The 19983-nt window shown below is 43.4% G+C and overlaps 1 protein-coding gene across 2 annotated transcripts in view; it reads left to right on the top strand.

Moving 5' to 3' along the window:
- The window catches only part of LOC106821042 (cleft lip and palate transmembrane protein 1-like protein), a 34682-nt gene that overhangs the window by 9379 nt on the left and 5320 nt on the right, over positions 1–19983 (top strand). For both annotated transcript variants that reach the window (XM_014825677.1, XM_014825678.1), the window contains exons 4-16: positions 1238–1415; positions 1732–1859; positions 2234–2306; positions 4533–4650; positions 5522–5616; positions 6388–6472; positions 6808–6911; positions 7152–7217; positions 7635–7768; positions 8352–8386; positions 8806–8861; positions 9214–9258; positions 9684–9799. In XM_014825677.1, the coding sequence (XP_014681163.1) occupies positions 1238–1415; positions 1732–1859; positions 2234–2306; positions 4533–4650; positions 5522–5616; positions 6388–6472; positions 6808–6911; positions 7152–7217; positions 7635–7768; positions 8352–8386; positions 8806–8861; positions 9214–9258; positions 9684–9799 (1233 nt within the window). The remainder of the gene's footprint in view (positions 1–1237; positions 1416–1731; positions 1860–2233; positions 2307–4532; positions 4651–5521; positions 5617–6387; positions 6473–6807; positions 6912–7151; positions 7218–7634; positions 7769–8351; positions 8387–8805; positions 8862–9213; positions 9259–9683; positions 9800–19983) is intronic.

The following is a 19983-nucleotide window of genomic DNA, read 5'->3' as shown; positions in this document are numbered from 1 at the left end:
CCGCTCGCGTAACGGTCACATCACTCGCGGACGTGGGGATAATCCGAAAACTAGTTGGTATGTCGAAGCTGGTGCTCAAAGCGTCCACAAGGGTCAAGAGGTGTAAAAAGAAGGGAAACATTGCCTCCTTAATCTTAAGGTATAGGTAGGAGAATGCAGATTTGCGGCACATAATCTAAACGGGGCTTGACCTAGGCTCGTGCATAGTCGGTGTATAGCATCATGGTAGGAAAAAGCCATCACTGCTGCTGAAATTGGAAACAGGTGACAGGTTCATAAGGTCTAATGAGGCACAGGGCAGATTTTAGACAATTTTCTGAGGACTGGTCTGACGGAGGCGATTGGAAAATTTTTTTCTTATCAGACGGTGCATCATCACCATTTTTATGGCCTTATTGAAAAGGGACTAATGAAATGTACTTTCCGCTGACATGCGAAGAGTAGAGTGTCGGATAACCTTTTGACCCTCAAGAGGAGGTAAACATGTATTTTGGTTACTGTTAGAAAGAATTGAACTGCGGGTTGGCTCTAGTAGGCATCTATACACGCCTGGACGTATGAGGCTACAATGTCACAGTGAAATGTCACAAGCTAAATTTGCGTTGAAGCCAAGGATTTTATGCCCTGAAATCGCTATAATTTTCATGGCATTCTGTCACTTGTCAGACCTGTGTTACATGTCAAACTTATTGCCACTGCCAGTTGGCATGTGGTTCACCCCGCACAGAGCGTGATAGCTACTGTGCTACGTTTTGCCTGCATTAATTAGTTACAGCGTCTCTATTTCAGCCTGTAGGCTGCGCTAGCCGTAAATGCATGCACGTGCCACCTTACCTTCATTTCTGTCTTGCAATAGTTGTTGCTACTTACGTTGCGATGGGAGCTTCCATCTTTAATCTTAAGACACTTAAACGTACGCGCCATCTCGTGGCAACTTTCTTAACGATCCCAATGAACATTCCTTCGAGAAGGTTCCTGATACCATCCCTGTGCCTTCCACTGTTTTGGCATGTATGTGAACACATTTGGGACTAACAGGGTTTACTAGAATCCCATCACTCCACCACAGAGTCACCGCAGTAGACGTGAGATGAGCGCTGTCGCTCCGCGGCACTTGTTTATTTTCTTAAAAAATATGAAATGGGTCTTATAAAGGCTACATATGTAGTATGTACGTATAGTATGGAAACAAGTGCTAATCAAAATATTGTGTTATTTTTTATGCTAATCTTTGTAGTGAGGTAAACATCACCCTCCCAGAAGCAACCAAAAAGAATGGCACTCTCTTTGTGCACGTGTGCGTGCTTCCAAGAACTGACCAACCATTCCTGAGTCAACGGATGGTATATCAGTCCGGGCAACTCAGCACTTATATGATTCCCCGGGCAAAGGCATACAACCTGATGGGCGAAGAGGTAAAGCTTAAAATCGTTCACTGGGCTTTCTAAATTTATTGTTTTGCCACAAGCCAAGGTATCTTCTATTGACCATAGGTCCAGCAAGAATTAGACCCATTATTATAAATATATATCTTACTCACTCTTCTTAGTGCATAGTAAGTCTAATGGGTATGCTATGCACTGGTGATCTATTTACCCTCAGCACATTTGAAAAGGGCAAGCAGTATGGTATATAATAGGTTGTGTAAATAATACGTTCTATGGTGATTAGTAATTCTGCTAATAGCTATATATAGAGCAAGAAAATCAGATATTATACTTCACTTCACAGGGCATGATCACAGACAGCATACGAGTGCCAGTCAGTCACTTGCAGTCTGTATTGAAGCTGAATGTGGTCAGTGACATAATTGCTTTCAGCAGAGAAGCATTTCCACCTGAGCTCTTCAGGTTTGCCAGGTAGTTCAACAACAGTATCTGGTTATTGGTCATAGTATCAGATTAAAAAGTTCACTTCATTATATTGTTTGAATTGGTTCATCAGGTTGGGTTATGCCTATTTTTTTCGACACAAAATCCTGCCATTTGTCCAGTGTTTCACAAATTGAATTTTAAGCGATTTAAAACGTGAATTCAATCAATGAATGTGTTTTAATAATTTAGCGCAACACAAACATTGTGTGAACTGTGTTTTATACAAACACTACACAGAATCCAGAACACTATATCCAGCTGATTAGAACAGCTGATTGCACAGATATTAATTGCACTGAATCTTTGTTATATAATATGTGATATGTATTGTAATGTATGTTATCTATGTAACGTTATAGAATATCACCAGAAGGGGATTATCTACCACTGCTCTACATAGATGATGTGTCTACAAGAATTAGAAATCTAAAGGCAAGTTCTATCTAATGAGCAATGTAACATCTCGGAATATGTATATTGGATTTTAAGATAATATAAGAGTGAATTTAGTTCATGATAACCCAATTAATTTAGCCTATTAGGCACCTGTTAGTCCACTGAATCTGTTAGCTACTACTGTATACGCCATATATTTATCGCGTACAGATATTTACGGACAATTTCGCGAGTGGTTAATTTCGCGGTCAGTGAATTATTAATTATTCTGTATTATTCGGTATGAACTGTTCGCGTGTTGTTATTTTCGCGGTCGAGGACGCATTCGCGAAAATTAAACGACCGCGAAATATACAGCGTATACAGTAGTTTAGACAACCCATCTAGACGTGATGCGGCCATGATGCCGAGGCGCGCCGAGGATTGACACTTTGTGTCTTCCAATCACAGTCTACGCCGCACCTCTCTATTATAATTTCTAGGTATAATACCATTAGAGCACCAAATCGCCGATCTCAGGAACTATACTAGGGCATTCTGCTAGGCTAGAATGGTTTTCTACGATAGAGTTTGGCACAAATTCGAAAATAAAATGCTGTTTAGCGCACTGCGTTACGTGTTTCTGTTGCATATTTTCGCATAGATCTCCGTAATCAGAATAAGCCCCGCCTTCTTCGTTGATGTACATGAATGGGGCGTCACCGACGTGACCAGTTTCTGTACCTACTGTCTTTCCCCAGCCTGTTTACTTTTCGTAAATAATCAAATGCCCGTCCGATGCATTTCGGATCGAAGAGGAAAATTTTCTGCATTTCCACTCGCTGTCGGAAGTGAACGAGTGCGTCATTCATTGAACAATTCAGCAAAACACAGCGCACTGCACGACAGAGGTTGGAATATTCGGGGGTAATGCTATCCCCCGGGCGTGGAGGGAGGTGACCGCAACGTGGCAGCACTATAGTGTTGGGATAGTGTTAGGATTAGGGTTAGGATTAGGATTAGGGTTAGGGTTAAGGTTTTTGCATCATGATATCTGTCCCCACACCATAGATTAATTTTTGTGGATCACAATGCCTATATATAGCGCGGCGAAACATATATTTAGTGTGAGGGTTAGTGTTGACTGTGTTGGAGTGAGGTTTACCGTTAGGGTTAACGTTTTGAACGTAATCGTCAACGTTATCACGTGACCTCCCTCCACGCCCGGGGGATAGCAACACCCAATATTCGGAGCCAATGTTTACATGCCACAGCGCCATCTCTTGGATGTTTTATAAGTAAATATGGGGATTTTCAATAAAATAATGCGTTTTTAATGTATTTACCACGATTTACGTATAGAAACTACATGTTATTTTTACTGAATTTTCTGTATCTTTTCTTGGAGTTTTCATCGTCTTGCAATGCCTTTCGGTAGATTTTTCTGCGTTTTCTGCGTGATTATTATTTTGCGCAGGCACTCATTTTGGAAATCCTCCAACATTTTTACTTCTTCGATCCATAGTTAGGTTAGTCCATGTTTCACTGTTATTTAGGAAGGAAGGTAAAACTGTGCATTCGTATAATTTCACTCTTGCTTCTATAGTATGATTTCCATAATTTTGCTCTTCTGCCCATGATAATATTTCCCTCATCATGAACCTACATTTTTCAGTTCGTACTCTTATCATATCGTTATAACCTCCTATATCATTAATTAAATCTTCTAGGCCCATATGAATATTTGGTGCATTTTTTGATTACTTGGTTGCCTATTAATATCTCCTCTATTCTTTTTTTGTTTGTGAATTTTATAACCATTGTGTTTGTTTTGGATTAAATTCTAATCTTTTTGATTCGGCTAATCTGGAGCATGACTGAGCGATTTTTGTTACTGTTTTATAATCTCCAATTCCTAGAATATCGTCCATATATATAATATAATCATTGTCATCTCCTAAAACTACAGACCATCCGCTGACCGCTGTGGAGACGTGCGCGGGCCTTGAATTTGGCGCACGTCTCCACTGCGGACAGCGCTTCATACTTGAACATCCCCGCGGTCGCGTGCGCATGTCTCGCGGAACTGTGCGTCTCATTCGCGTGCAGCGCTTAGGATCAACAGCAAAGCTGTGCCACGCAATCTTGTATCATGTCTCTGGTTGTCTTTGTAAAGGTAAATGAAGTTGCTTGAGCTTACCACCAGGTGGCAGCACGTAATAAGCGACATGCAGCAAAAGCCTGGTTGGAATTTCACAACATTTGTTTGCAATGTACTTTTAGGAAGTGAACAGCAGTAGCAAGACAATGCCCCTCTTCATCAGTTATTCACCGATATCTGTTGGGAAACTTAGACTCTGGTCACAGCTCCAGGAATCTATGCGCCTCATGCACGTACTCGGTAAGTATTGAGCGTTTGCTTAGTACTAGCAGCTTTCGCGTATACCGTTGGACTGTCGGACAATGTCGGTAAATTATAGGCAAGCCTGATGAAATTCCCTGTTTTACTGGACCGTGTATCTGTCACTAATATCGCAATTGCAGGGGTAGTAATTAACTTTGGAACACGGGAGTCCAACGGACTCCCTGCCCTCAAAAAGAGGGAGTCTGCAGCAAAATGAGGGAGTCTGCAGTCTGAGGTTCAAAATTAAAGATATTAACAATAACGCATGTGCTTATTTTTAAGATTCATGCGGTTGCACGCCTGCCAAATTTTCTTTGGACATTATCTGAAAAAATACGGTAATTCCACGAGGCCGTGCTCCGGAACGAGCTATAGTTAGTATGGCAGAGTTTTCAGGGAGTCACACGGACTCCTGCATATATGTCAAATCAGGGAGTATTTGACTCCGGACTCCCGTTAATTTCGCACCCTGCACTTGCCAATTACTACACCTAAAGATTAGGCTAAGTATATTTTCGCATTTAAAAAGTGGGGTACGTATTATCGAATACATTTTGGAGTAAGTGAGGTCATGTCGCTTGTGGTACAAATTACCTACTTTAACAACCGAGATATCAGCACTTTTCTAAATTTTCTATCATTGAACGCCTGTGTTAAGAATTGACTAATGCGGGCATTTCGAACTGTTTGGGAGGCTACATACATAATTTCTACGTATAGTATAGTATAGTATATACGTATAGTATACGTAGCTGCCCATGGCTGCGATCTATCAAATAAAGTGGGTATTAAAATTTCGAACAAATTTCCCACACCCCTTACAGTATCCTTAATGAAGTGAATTAACACACTAGTTTGTATTCTACAGGCTTCTCAGAAAAGGACACTGATGAAGTGAAGGGACTATTTGCTGACACAGGATTTTATCTCTTGATGATGACGTTTGGAGTATCAGCCCTTCATGTAAGATATTCTTGAGAAAATGAGAAGGTTGATATGCATGAATATATATTTATGCTCTAACTCATTGATGATAATGACTAAAGACAAAAAGGTATATTTCCGTTTCCACATTGTGTATATAAAGTGCATTGTTAAAGTGATTACGTCACAAAATTTCTCTGGTAAAATTTGTAAAAAAAAATTCCCATTTTTTTACATTAAAAGTAAGACCTATCGGGACTAAACGTATCGTCAAATTCTTACATGATAAGATTGTTTCTCAACTAGTTAAAAATCCAAAAAACCTGGACGATTTGTTATTAATGTTCTCAACATTAATTGCTTGCTATGGGCTATGTATGAGTCACGAGTGTATGTTAACATCAAACAATATAGTAAAACAGGAAGTATAATGCAGCAATTTAACCATAAAAAGTGAACAGAATTACTTGTATTTTGTAAAAAGGTGGAAATATTTTTTTTATTTGTACTATTTACGGTGACGTAATCACTTTAAGGCAATGTTGTGTGTGCATAACAGAAGGTGGTTGTATATTACAGTATAAATATTAAATATTATATCGTGGTCCGTCCTTGGGGTAAGATGTAAGCTAGTTTTGTAAAAAAGAAAAACGTGTAAACTATCTGCATTTACCACCTCTTTCCATTGCTCTAACTCGTAAGCAAGCTATTATATATATATATATACTATACAAGACTAGATAATTCTAGTCTTGTATATTTTTAATGATATGCAGTTTGTTGACAATTATGATCTCTACTATGCTGCAGCTGTTATTTGACTTCCTGGCATTCAAGAATGATATCAGCTTTTGGAAGTCTAGAAAATCAATGGAGGGACTATCTACCAGGACAGGTGAGTTAGGGTCATAAGTGCAAGTGCTAGGTTTTCATTGTTCAATCTAATAAATAAATAATAAATCTCAAGTGCTAATGATTAGTATGTAACCTCATCAATCATACCCACATTAACATGAGTTACATATAAAATTTCACTGCACGATTCTGAGCAATTATCTTTGAGTGTTCAAACCCAATTAATTCAACGTGCGACAAATTAGATAAGAGATGGCAGCGTTTGAGAACCTTTTTACTGTCTTAATGTGAATGCGGACTGTCTCACAGTGTGTTGAATCAACAGAATGCAGATGTCTGCATGCGTGTATATGTGTGTGTTTTCATTTTCCACAGTCGTTTGGAGGTGTATAAGTCAGACCATCGTCTTTATGTACCTGTGCGACCAGGACACCAGTCTTTTAATCCTGATTCCAGCTGGTATAGGTTCCGTGATTGAGGTGTGTACGAATTAACACAGCGGGTGTCATTGCCGCTTGCACAGCAAATCGTTGTTTGTTTCTGCACTGTTGTATATTTAGTGTCTGAGCCTTAATGCTGAAGCAATCCTTAGTAGTCATCAATCATTTCGATATCAAGTACTGTTTATGTTAGCATTCTCATCATTTATCATACATTTTCATGTGTTCCTACTGTTCTTACTAAAAATGAAAGGAAAGCACGATTTGGTACATTTTCAGCTGTGGAAAGTGAAGAAAGCCTTGAAGGTCACCATAACCATATCGGGCTTTTTACCAAAACTAAAGGTAATAATGTAAAGCAAAATTAAAAAAGAACTTGTGTGAGAGTCACAACACAATTTCATTATGGATGGTAATTAGCTGTCCAATTTTGTAATGAGTGTCTTTCATTCATTATGCAATAAAAATTGAATTAAACTTGAAAGTACTTTGGATGTGTAAGCTAGAGTTTAAACCCAAGTACAAAACTGCATTATGTATTGGTTAATGCATAGATGAGAACTAGACACCATTCTGCATGTGATACGTATCTTTAGATCTTTCCTTAAAATAAGCATCTCCCACTAACTCCACGCTACCTCAGCACTCCATTAAAGTGACGGTAGTGATTGGATCACATAAATAATGAATATTTTGAGCTAATATCATTCACTTTAGCATTTTACTGAGTCGTAATCATTTTGTCTTGTGTACAATTTTCAGCTTGGGAGTGCCAATGATAAAGAGAAGTTGACCGAGGAATTCGATTCTCAGGCCATGAGATATCTTTCATACGCACTATATCCACTATGTGCTGTCGGCGCCATCTATTCATTATTATACACACCTCACAAAAGGTACTGAGGTCTATCTAAATCCTTTCTTGTTTTGTAGTAATGTGATGGACACATCAAAATCATGCCAACATTTTGTTCAGAGTAAGCGAATATTCCGTGCTGGTTAATTATATGCTGTATAATATCTACACGTCTCGTGCAGCATCAGCCAGTCAGCAGAATGGGATGGCTACCTATGTTTGCTTATATGTTATACTCAATGATTGATATCTGACTTGACAGTGCTGAATCTGCTTACATGCACATGTAAAAAATCGTAGCGCTACTGCAGCTTGATGCATGCTAAAACTAATAGTGGAAACTGATATATTGCATTGATATATATTTTTCTTGTTAAAAAATGGATAGTAAATGGTTTGTGTGTGTACCATGATAGGAAATTAGCCTAAGATAATTCAACATATTACTGCTACAAAAGTCAGCGGTGGAAGCAAGCTACATCGTAAACACCGATATTTAAAAAAAATTCTTTATTGCGAAGAAATATTTAACAGTAAAATTAGCATGTAGCATAAATATGCTATATTAACTGAATATAATGGAAAATGTTTTAGTAATTTTTTTCCAACCTTTTATTTTTTAGTTGGTACTCGTGGTGTGTCACCAGTTTAGTAAATGGTAAGTAGCACATTTTGTTCTGTCACGGTTTTTAGTAATGTTTGGTGTTTTTTAAATCACAAGTGTCAAGCCTGTCCTTTAAAAATATAGGTGTACATAAGCATGATCAAAATATACAGATATGCATGTATATGAGGGATAAAAGCAGGTGCATTTACCATATTCATATTTAATTCATATGGCAAAAATTTGATTGTGCCCCAGGGTTTAAGTCACTTAAAAGATGATTTTCATATAAAGACAAATTAAAACCGAACAAAATAAGACAAAACCTGGAACTGATTTTGAACCATAAAATAATAGTTAATATTTGAACACAGCTATTACCGTGAGTATAGTGAGTATAGTGAGTGGATGTATTAGTGAAATTGTTGCCATACTATTGCTTTATAGTACAGCTTAATCATAACTGTTTGCAGGAATCTATGCATTTGGATTTCTCTTTATGCTACCTCAGCTATTTCTCAACTACAAGGTATGTTTGGCTGTAATAGTTTTAGCGATCATTAAATCTATTCGCACGTTATTAAATTAATAAGATTTTGGGTGATTTTTAATTAGCATTGATGTAGAAGTGATATGTAGCATAATAAAAGTACATTTTAGCTCACGCTAATGCATAACGAAAAAATAGTGTTGTCCTCTAATACCTTGTTACACTTTTTAATTGATTATGAATAATTAACTGTAGAATCCTATCGATATTCATTACTAGTTATTGTGATATTTATTACAGATTGTTAGTAATATTTGATGTTCCCTTGGCAGTCTCCAGAGAAATTACTGAAATTGCTTTAGTGCAAAAACTTTTTCATTCTTTTTTATAGCTAAAGTCTGTTGCACATCTGCCATGGAGGGCATTTATGTATAAGGTAATGTACTAAAGCCTCTGGTGCATTGTGAAAACGGATTGCGAGTTTTGTTAGCAATAACAGTTAGTTACCTAAATATACTGTGTGATTATTGTAGCTCATACAAGAAGTCAGATGTGGTAGACCAATGTATAGTATGCCAAGTATTTTCACATTTTTAAATTGCTAAAATACAATTTTCTTGTATCCTGGAGTGCCCTACCTATGTAGCTCAGACATGTTATTGCAGAGCGAAAGGCTATATGGGTAGAGTAAGAGAGAGCCAAGAGTGCACACGCACGGCAACTATCAGTTCCTAAAGTACGGGAAATTTTTTGTTCCAACATTTCTAGTGTGAAAATTATCCTTGGGTGGTAGTGAATACCTAGGGTTATATAGCACCTGAGAATGTGCATGACAATCAGTTTGACTTGATGTTCTTGCAGGCATTCAATACGTTCATAGATGATGTCTTCGCGTTTATCATCACCATGCCGACTGCTCACCGCTTAGCCTGTTTCCGTGACGATATAGTCTTTGTGGTCTACTTGTATCAAAGATGGTAAGTGCCTTTTTTATGATTGAATAATAGTTGCCAGTAGATGGCACTGTAAGCACATTTTGTAGATGGAGTATAGAAAACATCAGGAGTTGTTGATCTGGCATGAATAATCTGGCTTTGTCATCGAACCCTGGAGTGATATTGATATATAAGGTGGTAATTATGCATTTTCATTAATAGTTGCCCATAAGCAGCACTGTAAGTACTTTAAATTTACATTTAATATTGGTACCGATAGTAATACCAGTTATGACTGGTGGAAAGTGATCTTTCAGTCTTACATTTGAAATCATTCACCTATGAGTATGGCTAAATGTTCGTGTTTGTGTGAGTAATGCCGTCTATATACAGTGTTATTTATTCGGGTTATCCAAAATATCTGTGAAAAATTATAAGTATTTGTTTCTGAATCTTTACAAATAATTACAATCTAATAATTAATGTATGTGGAGTTTTGATTTTGGGCAAGGGAACAATGCCCATATGTCGCTGACAGATGCCAACTGTGATTGGATTAAGTAATACAATTTCTGTTTCAAAGCTTCAAATCCGCTTTTACCACTGGTGAATAGTTTAATGAATTATTCACCTTTCCATTAAAACTTCTTATTTCCAAACCAGAGGATTATTTGCCTTCATGGTATTATATTTGTTTTCATGAGGCATGATTCATTATCGTGTATTTGTAAATATTCCTATGCCTTTGGAATCAAGCGCCATAGGAATATATGTGTAAATGTCACCTAATAAGGACTTGAATAATGTGCGTAATTTAATATCTGTATGGTAGCATACTATCAGGAGTAAATGATATCTATTCTACATCTACACATACACACACACACACACACACACACACACACACACACACACACACACACACACACACACACACACACACACACACACACACACACACACACACACACACACACACACACACACACACGACACACACCACACCACAACACACACACACACCACACACACACACACACACACACACACACACACACACACACACACACACACACACACACACACACACACACACACACACACACACACACACACACACATATATATATATACATGATATCAGGAGTGAATAACATTATTATTCACTCCTGATCATATCATGTGCTCCTGAACATATATGTATCATATATAACTCTGTAGTGTCGTAGAAAATCAGATCAGATAAGAGTGCATTTAGTTGTAACATTTCTCTACCATTTATTTACATTGTCAGATGTCCCTAACTTTCACATATTTCCCTCACATCCATTACTAAAAAGGCACTGCAAATCACAAGATACAAGATTTCTCACTGTACACTCATTGACTAATATAACGTGTTATATATGCTGTTTTGACATTCGTCACTACCAGTGAGTAGGAATGTTTGAGAAGGGCCATGTTAGTTGCTTGACACATGCATACCTGATCTACAGATTGTGTTCGCTTGTTCGCTTGCTCTCTGGGCCAAAAAACGTATTTCAACGTGTCCTGCCTATCAACTTCAATTGTCATGCTAAATTTTGGCCTTGCTAGCATGTGGCTAGCTCTCACTTTTTTCTTAATATTCTGTACTCCATTTTCAGAAACGTCATATATTGTCATGACTATCATTAGTCTAAATTGTCATAATTTTTACATGGCACTCCTTCAAAAGTTATGACGTTTTAGAGTTCTAATGTCATAACTATTTTACGATGTTTTTGAGAACAGGTCCCTGTGTGATACAATTACCTATCTTGGATGACGTCATAGTAAATATGCCTCATTTCTTATAGTGCATACGTACAAACACCAGCAGTGGATTTTTATTACTTTATAGATTTAACACCACAAAATCCAACCCAGCCTGCAGTGAAGACTGCCCACGTTCACATTCAATATTATTGTCAGCTAGTCGTATTTGCTGGCATAGCCAGGTTTCGACATTTGCATACAACAACGGTTTTCAATGTACGGGTGTATGTGATTGTGTGTGTCTGTGAGCATATGACTGACCCAATGCACGTATCACACGGGCACGCATCTGTGTATTCTATCACGGGTGAGCCAGCTTCTGTGCATACAACTGACCTATGTGGTCGTACCTCATCACGGTTGTGCTTTCTTGGTGAGTGCATATGACTCATCTAACGGACATCCTCCCTGCATCCGCGCGCCTGTGCTGGCTACGCTTATATCACGGTTACGCTTGCCCGTAGGTTTCGCTTCTCTGTGGATCTAACGGTTTCGCTAGCACGTAGTCGAATGCTTTCAACGCGTGCTTGCGACTGACGCACGTAGCCGCCTCTACAAAGGAGGCTGTGTTTGGATGGCTGAAGGTCTTGCAGTCCCGCGTGGCTGGGCTTCTGTAATCTGTCGTCGTGTAGTCCGTTTGAATTGCTAAGCACGTGTGTTTGAGCGTGCCACTAGGGTGTGTCTACACGCTCGTTGTCAGCGATTCCAGTCAGCGAACTCGAGTCTCGTACCTTTCTGGAGCCCCCCTTCTCGTAGAGCATAATATATCACCGCGTATAGAAAAGGTATACGCACGAGCATGAACATGTCTATATACACATTGTATCGAGACTGTAAGGTGTTTATGGCATGAGCCATATTTCTCACGAGCACGTTAGCGTGCCCCTGCTCATAGGCCTCGTACGTAGGCCCCCGGTACATGCAGGCAGCGCACACGCCTGACTCGAGGGCCTATGAAACTATCGGCCAGCTGCTCTTATATTGCTTGTAGCCGGGTTGTCGAAATTGCTCGGCGACAGGAGATGAGTTTGCATGATGTTGATGCATTGTGCATGTCAACGCTGGAGGTGTGGGCAGGTCGCCATCAGCAATAATCAATGCTAGGTCTGCCTTCTCGGCTGCTATGTACGCGTGTGTGTGTGCATACACGCTCCATACGTGCACTCTTCCACAGTAGTAGGCTGTTCTGATCGTATACCCCATCGTCGCTGTCTAATGCCAGATCAGAAGCGTGTACAAAAACTACATTGTTGACCATTTCCTTATGAACCAATATTTCCCAGTAATTCCAGAGTGACATCTAACAACTAAGCAAAGTCCACTCTGTAGCTGTCCATTAATTCTCGTTAACAATGTGCAGCTATATCGTATCGTAGTCGTCCTGCTAACCATTAACTATACTTAATTATTCGTTGATCTTCTGGTTGGCAGCTTCACGTCGTTATAATGCATTCTATCATTACTAATACGGAGTGTTCCCTGCCCCTTGTTAGTCAATAGACCTTGCCACTCATTCCCGATAGTCATAGTTGATTATCCCGCTAACTATTAAGTTTCAGTAATGTCTGATTGGTTATTGATTTCTGATTATCCCAGCTATATCTTGTTAGAACCCATTCGTTCGATTTACGTCACACACTGGCGCCACCAGCTCCCTGTACGTCTTTGTGAATAACTTATTATGGCCCCATTTTTTAGTGTAATTGATTAGTGATCAATTTCTGCTGATCGGCGCCTATAGCTTGTCGTAACCCATTTGCTCGACGAATGTCTCACTGTACGTCTTTGTGAATAACTTGTTGTGGCCCCATTTTTAAGTGTAATCGATTTCCGCTGATCGGCAGCTATAGCTTGTCGTAACCCATGCGCTTGATGAACGTCGCACAGTCGGGCGTCCTCTCCACCAGCTCCCTGTACGTCTTCGGAAACGTCGTCTTCCAGGCGAGCGCCGTCGCCGTCGAGTTGGGCCGTACGCTGAACCAGTCGTGCTGGCGGTAGCTCCTGCTCTTGCCGTGCGTGTGCGAGTCGATGTGCCGACGCACCGACACGGTCATGTTGAGGCCGGCGAAGGCGAGTAGACGCGCCGTGTTTACGTGCGGCGCCATCGCCATGTCCTCATAGCGCAGCACGAGTAAGCTCGCCTCCGGCAGCGCGTCGGACTGCTCGAGTCCCGCCAGCATGCTGCGGCACGTGTCGCGCGCCGACTGCGCCACCTGGCGCGCCTGATCGCGCGACGTGAACCAGCCGGTGCCGAGCTGCGAGTTGACGACGCCGCGCGGGTCGCGCACGAGGTAGACGATCTTGGTCGTCGTCGTCGCGCGATGGTCGTTGACGAAGGCGTTCATGTCGCCGACGCTCACGCGCAGGATCTTCGCGGCGAGCGTCGCGTAGCGCGTGCAGGCGCGGTGCAGATGCGTCGACGTCAGCCGGTCTATCGGGCAGCTGAGCAGTCGCGCCTCGTCGCTGCCGACGCTGCTGCTGCTGCTGGTGCCGCCGCAGCCGAGCATCTCGCGGATGACACGCGTGCGCGCAAAGTTGCGCGTCATGCGCTGGTTGCGGTTGTAGCGCACGTACTCGGCCATGTAGCGCGCGTCGTAGTCGCACGCGAACACGTTGCGTAGAATCTGCTGCTTGATGCTGGTCGCCGTCGCGGCATCGGGTGCGGCGCGCGTCTTGCCGACGATGGCGGCGCGCGGCACGAGGTTGGCGCCGTCGTAGACGTGCAGCGGCTCGTCGACGTAGAAGACGGCCGGATGGCTGTTGAGAATCTCGCCCGTGAACGTCGACCCGGTGCGGCCGTGCGTCACGATGGCGATAACCATCTTCTTTGGCGGCTGCTGCTGCTGCTGCTGTTGCTGTTGCTGCTGCTGCTGTTGTTGTTGCTGCTGTTGTCGTTGTTGTTGTTGTTGTTGCGTCTCGATTTCGGTTGCGTCGGCGTCGTCGAAGACGACGGTCGCGTTGAAGTCGACCGTCGTGTTGCCTAGCAGCAGCGGGAATGGCGTGTAGAGCAGTCGCCGTGGCAACGACTGCTGCAGCATCGCGTGGAGCAGGCCCGCGGGCGCGGCGACGTCCTTGCGCGCCAGTACGGCGATGGGGGGGCCACCGCTGCTACCCTGCTCGTGCGTGTTCAGCCATAGCACGACATGGTATAAGGTCGCTCCTGCGAATGAAAAAATATAATCGTGTGATATATATATATGTATAATGCCTTGCTCACATCTGTGCAGTCATAAATCTGAGGCATTAAGGTTTGTTCGCACTTTCACATTCAGAGGGTCCAGGTTTTGTTGTTTGTCAACTTTGATCTAGGATTTTTTTCTAAACATGCTGAAACTCAGTATTTATATCGGCTTCGTTTCCTACATCAGCCCTAGGTTTACCCGTGTAGTCACGGAGCCGTTGCTGACGGCCTGTCGTAACTCGATGCCTGGCTGCATTAAGTCTCCCCTTCCCTCCCTTCCGCGACAGCCGCATGTACTGCGCTAGTCTTACCGGACGGAGGTAATGACACTCATGTTGTCAACGCTCGGGTGACCGTCGAGCGGCGTGTACTCTCAGTCTAGTTCGCACAGAAGCTTTATCTGTGTGCTTGCTTACTGTTCGTGCCTGCATGCGCGCGTGTACGTGCGCGTGTTTGTGTTAGCGTGCGTGCGCGCGTCCGTGTTCGTATACAGATAATCTCTCTCCACCCGGATTGTATTAGGGCCCCTTGATGTCAGCTGTATGTACGTTGATCACATGCGGTACGTATACGAGCGTGCGATCGTGGCCTGTGACGTAGCTTGTCACGTTTGATTCATCATCACCGCCGCCGCTGCTGCTGCTGCTGTTGCTGCTATAGTGGTGGTGCTAACGATGATAATGGTGATGCCGCTGATACTGCTGCTGCTGCTGCTGATGCTGATGCTGATGCTGCTATTGCTGCTCATACTACTGTTGCCGATGGCGATTGTGATGTTGCTGCTGTCGTTGTCACTGCTGCTACTGTTGTGGCTGCCGATGGTGATGATGCTGCTGCCGCGGTTGCTACTCTTACTGCTGTTGCTGCTGCTGCTGCTGCTGCTGGTGGTGGTGGTGATGGTCGTCGTCGTCGTGGTGGTGATAGTGCTGCTACTGCTGTTGTTGTTGGCTACTCTGACTGCTGCTGCTGCTGGTCGTGGTGATGGTAGTGCTGCTGGTGCGATGCATCTCCGTAATTAGTAGCGAACGCGGAGACTCATCAGTGCAGTGCACCGCAGGTCGGCCGCCTCATTCACTTCACTTCACTTCACTCCCCGTCCCCGTGATTTCGTTATGCGTTCCATCTCAGCGTGGACCCACCGCTGCACCCCTGTCTCTTCCTTTCCTCTCTCCTCCCTGCATCTCTCTCTCTCTTTCTTATCTTTCTTCTCTTTCTTTCTTTCTCTTTCTTTCTTTCTTTTCTTTTCTACTCATTCGCTTTCCTTCTCTCTCTCTCTCTCTCTTGCCCTCTCTTTCTCTCTCTCCTCTCTCTCATCATCTCTTCTCTCTTTCTCTTCTCCTCTCTCCTCTCTTCAATCTCCCCTCCTCCCCTGTGTGTGTGCGCGGCGCGTGCGTGCGCGCGCGTGCGTGCGTGCGCGCGTGTGTGTGTATGCGTTTGCAGGTGTCAGCTCTGTCCTCTGTAAGCTGCTCACGCGCTCGCTAGGTAGAGATAGTCTAGTGATACTTTCGCTTCTCAGTTTGACACGCTGTTACGCCCGCTCGTTCGATGTGTATTCTATGCCTTCTGTTCTCCTTCCCATCGTGCTACTCCCTCGCGCCCCTCCTTCCTGGATCATTGTTCATATTTCTCCTCGTGCTTCTCCCTCCCGTTCGCTCCTGCTCATTCCTCTTGCTCATGCCTCCTGCTTTTCGCCCTGTTCCTCCCTCCTCCTTTCCCTCCTGCTACTCCATTCCCCACCTTCCCCGGCTTCCCGTGCGGCTGGCCGCTAACGACATTGCATTAGCACGTCATTAATATTGCAGCACGGATAATTGAGCGCTCCGACCGCGTGAGATAACCGGCACCCGATTAATTTACGCGACACCGATACACGTGCACAATTACCGTACACGATACGCTTCCCGCCGAAATGATACCGCACCGCCCCGCCCACCCCGCCCGCACAACCGCCCACACTTCCCTCGTTTCGATAGATCGGCTGGATGGATGGATGGATGGTGGATGCCCGGTGGATGGATGGACGGACAGATAAATAGATAGATAGTTGTTTTTCTGTGACAATTCTGCAAAATAACATCATTTGCCACAGCGCAAAATCGTTCAAAGAAAGTTTATATTATATTATGATAGCGAATTCCAGAATCGTAATTCGAAGGTCTACTTTATGCATAGTTTGGAATAGAGATCCTATCGTCGATATTAAGCAGCCGGTTGAGAGTATAACACGATGAGAGATGCTAGGCACGCACTGCATCGCCTGCGCTTGTCTGCTGTCGTTCGTTAGGATGATTACACTCTGTGTATATTCCCCCCACCCCGGGACGAAATCCATAGATAAAGTCGTAGCCGTTGTTAGCGAGCTTTGCGCATCATTAGGAAGATCCGCTGCTGCAGCTGTTGTTGCGTGGCGACGGTAAACGTGCGGTTCGCTCTCGCCAGCCTCAGCATCAATGTGCGAAGCATCGGAGCGCACGCGCGCGACCTCCAGATTTTTGTTTTGATGTTGAAATCTGATGATGAGATTTAAAATTTTGTCTGATGATATTGTATCGCACGAGCGCGTCAGATAAAATACACGCGCACACTGCCCTTTTAACTCGTGATATCCATTGTATAGCCAATCCTGTGTTGGCAGAGGCACTTTTAAATCTATGGAACGGATGCGTGTCTGCCTATAACGTACACTTTTGTCGTTCCGCTTGAGTGGCAGTTATATAGTGACATCACCACTATAGAATTGTCACTTGTCTATAAAAGGACACTTCTCTTTGCCCTCGAGTGGTAGTTATACGGTGAAATCACCTTTATAGAACAGTCACCTGTCTATAAAGGACACTTAAGGCTTCCCTTGAGTTATCCTCACATATCGGGTTGTCTCTGTATGCGCGCGCACACGCGCTGGCCCGACTTACCGACTATACATAGCAGCAGTAAGGCTGGCACGGCCTTTTTCTGCATCATGCTGAGGACTTTAAGCATGACGCTGATCGGCCGTCAGCTTGCTCTTGTGCTTGATCTCTCGGGCCACACCTACAAATAGAAACAATTCGTTAGTCTTGCAATAAGTTCATCGGATTTCATGTGACGAGCCCTAGCGACTTCATTTGAGCTTGATAAAGACAGTTCGCTTATTTGCGGGGAACTGTTGTTGCCGCTAAGCGAGCAATCACGTGGATTTGTGATGAAATGATATTACGCTTAACGAAGCATTGCGTTGCCGTGAAAACACCTGATCTTATCGGCTATGTCTAGGGCTGCTACGCTGCGAGCGCGTTCTCGTTTTTCTTTACTTCTTTTAGCTCTATTCGTGAAGCATAGAGCCGCCACAAGTGGGCTCATTTGATTTCGTTAACAGAGTTTATCCATGCAGTGCTACACGATGTTATGCGGGTCGTTTGGTTTACGTCGACGCATCGCTTGTATTGCGTTTAAATTTTTGCGCGGTGCGCCCTTTTGCGTCTCCTCGTTACTGCTACCGCAGGCGGCCTTCCGCAGACAGTGCATTATGGAGTTGTGAAGTACGAGCGTGCCAAAAACTCGATGCATCGACAATGAGATGCTGATGGGTGTTCATCCTCTCTCCATCCATCATCGCAATCCGCTCGTTAAATGATTCACTAGGCATGATGCACGACGTCGTTGGACATTGCGTTCACAGTAGTCGTTGGTTTCAGTAACAGCGTGTATCAGTAACAGTGGGTTTCAGTAACAGCGTGTATCAGTAACAGTGGGTTTCAGTAACAACAGGATTCAATATGTCTGGGCCTTTGTAACAGTGGGTTTCAGTAACAGTGGGTTTCAGTAACAGTGTGTATCAGTAACAGTGGGTTTCAGTAACAGCGTGTATCAGTAACAGTGGGTTTCAGTAACAGTGTGTTGCAGTAACAGTGTGTTGCAGTAACAGTGTGTTGCAGTAACAGTGTGTTGCAGTAAGAGTGTGTTGCAGTAACAGTGTATATCAGTAAGAGTGGGATTCGGTAGTTCAGTGTGTTGCAGTAACAGTGGGTTTCAGTAACAGTGTGTTGCAGTAACAGTGTGTATCAGTAACAGTGGGTTTCAGTAACAGTGTGTTGCAGTAACAGTGTGTATCAGTAACAGTGGGATTCGGTAACAGTGGGCTTCGGTAACAACAGGATTCAATATGTCTGGGTCTTTGTAACAGTGGGTTTCAGTAACAGTGGGTTTCAATAACAGTGGGCTTCAGTAATACTAGGCTTCGGTAACAGTGGGGTTCAATAACAGTGGGTTTCACTAGCAAGAGGTTTCCGTATGCCTGGGCTTTTGTAACAGTGGGTTTCAGTTGCAGTGGGCTTTAGTAGCTAGGGACTCGGTAGGCTGATAGCTGGGTCTTCTTTAACCTTACGCCTGCTGCATCTCTATGAGCCGAGAGTCGAATTCACGCGTTAAACACCAATACAACTCTCGCTGTGCTCCCGTATAATCGACGGCTTACGTGGATGGTACGACATCTTGTTTTTGCGTGTGTTTTCGTGTGAGCCATAATGTGGCCAGCGCTAAGCGCCAGTGATATACTTCGCTGTGGCCACAACCAAATGGTCATTACGTGCGGTTTATCGTTACAGAGGCAGATTATTTTACTGATGCGGCGGCTATGGTGTGCTATTACGCGACATTTATTCCGAAGTATCTCCGATATTGAAGTGGCGCGTTATCTTTGTTTGCGCGCGCGGTATCAGGCGGATAGTTATGAAGATCAGTCGTCGCCGTGCCGACAGAGGGAGATATCGTCGTTTGTAGTCTGGAGGCAGACGCGATCATAGCTCATTATCGTGCGTCGGCTTATCGCTACCCACGAAAATACATGCATGCATTCAATGACTGCGGCGTCCTTATGGAAACCTGCATGGTTTTATCTATGCCCGTTATTTCGGAAAAAAACGAATTATTTTACGAATTATTCTTTTTTTAAAGCGAGTTTGCAGATCAATCAAGTGGGGGATACGTGGCTGGATACCGAGAGGATACCGGTAGTGGGTGGATACCGAGGGGATACGGAGGGTATACTGGGTGGGTGGATACCGAGGGGATATGGCGTGGGTGAATACGGGAGGGTATGGCGGTGTGTGCATCCTGGGGGGATATGCTGCCGGGTATATACTAGAGGGGTACAGTGATAGGTGGATACCGAGGGGTTACGGTGGGAGTATATAGCGTGTAAATACGTTGGTCGGTGGACGCTGGGGGATGCGGTGGTGGGTGGATACAAAGGGGGGGGGGGCACGGTGGT

This window comes from Priapulus caudatus, unplaced genomic scaffold (assembly GCF_000485595.1).
Source record: "Priapulus caudatus unplaced genomic scaffold, Priapulus_caudatus-5.0.1 Scaffold56, whole genome shotgun sequence".
Lineage (NCBI taxonomy): Eukaryota > Metazoa > Priapulida > Priapulimorpha > Priapulimorphida > Priapulidae > Priapulus > Priapulus caudatus.
This window is presented reverse-complemented; position numbering and strand designations above follow the sequence as displayed.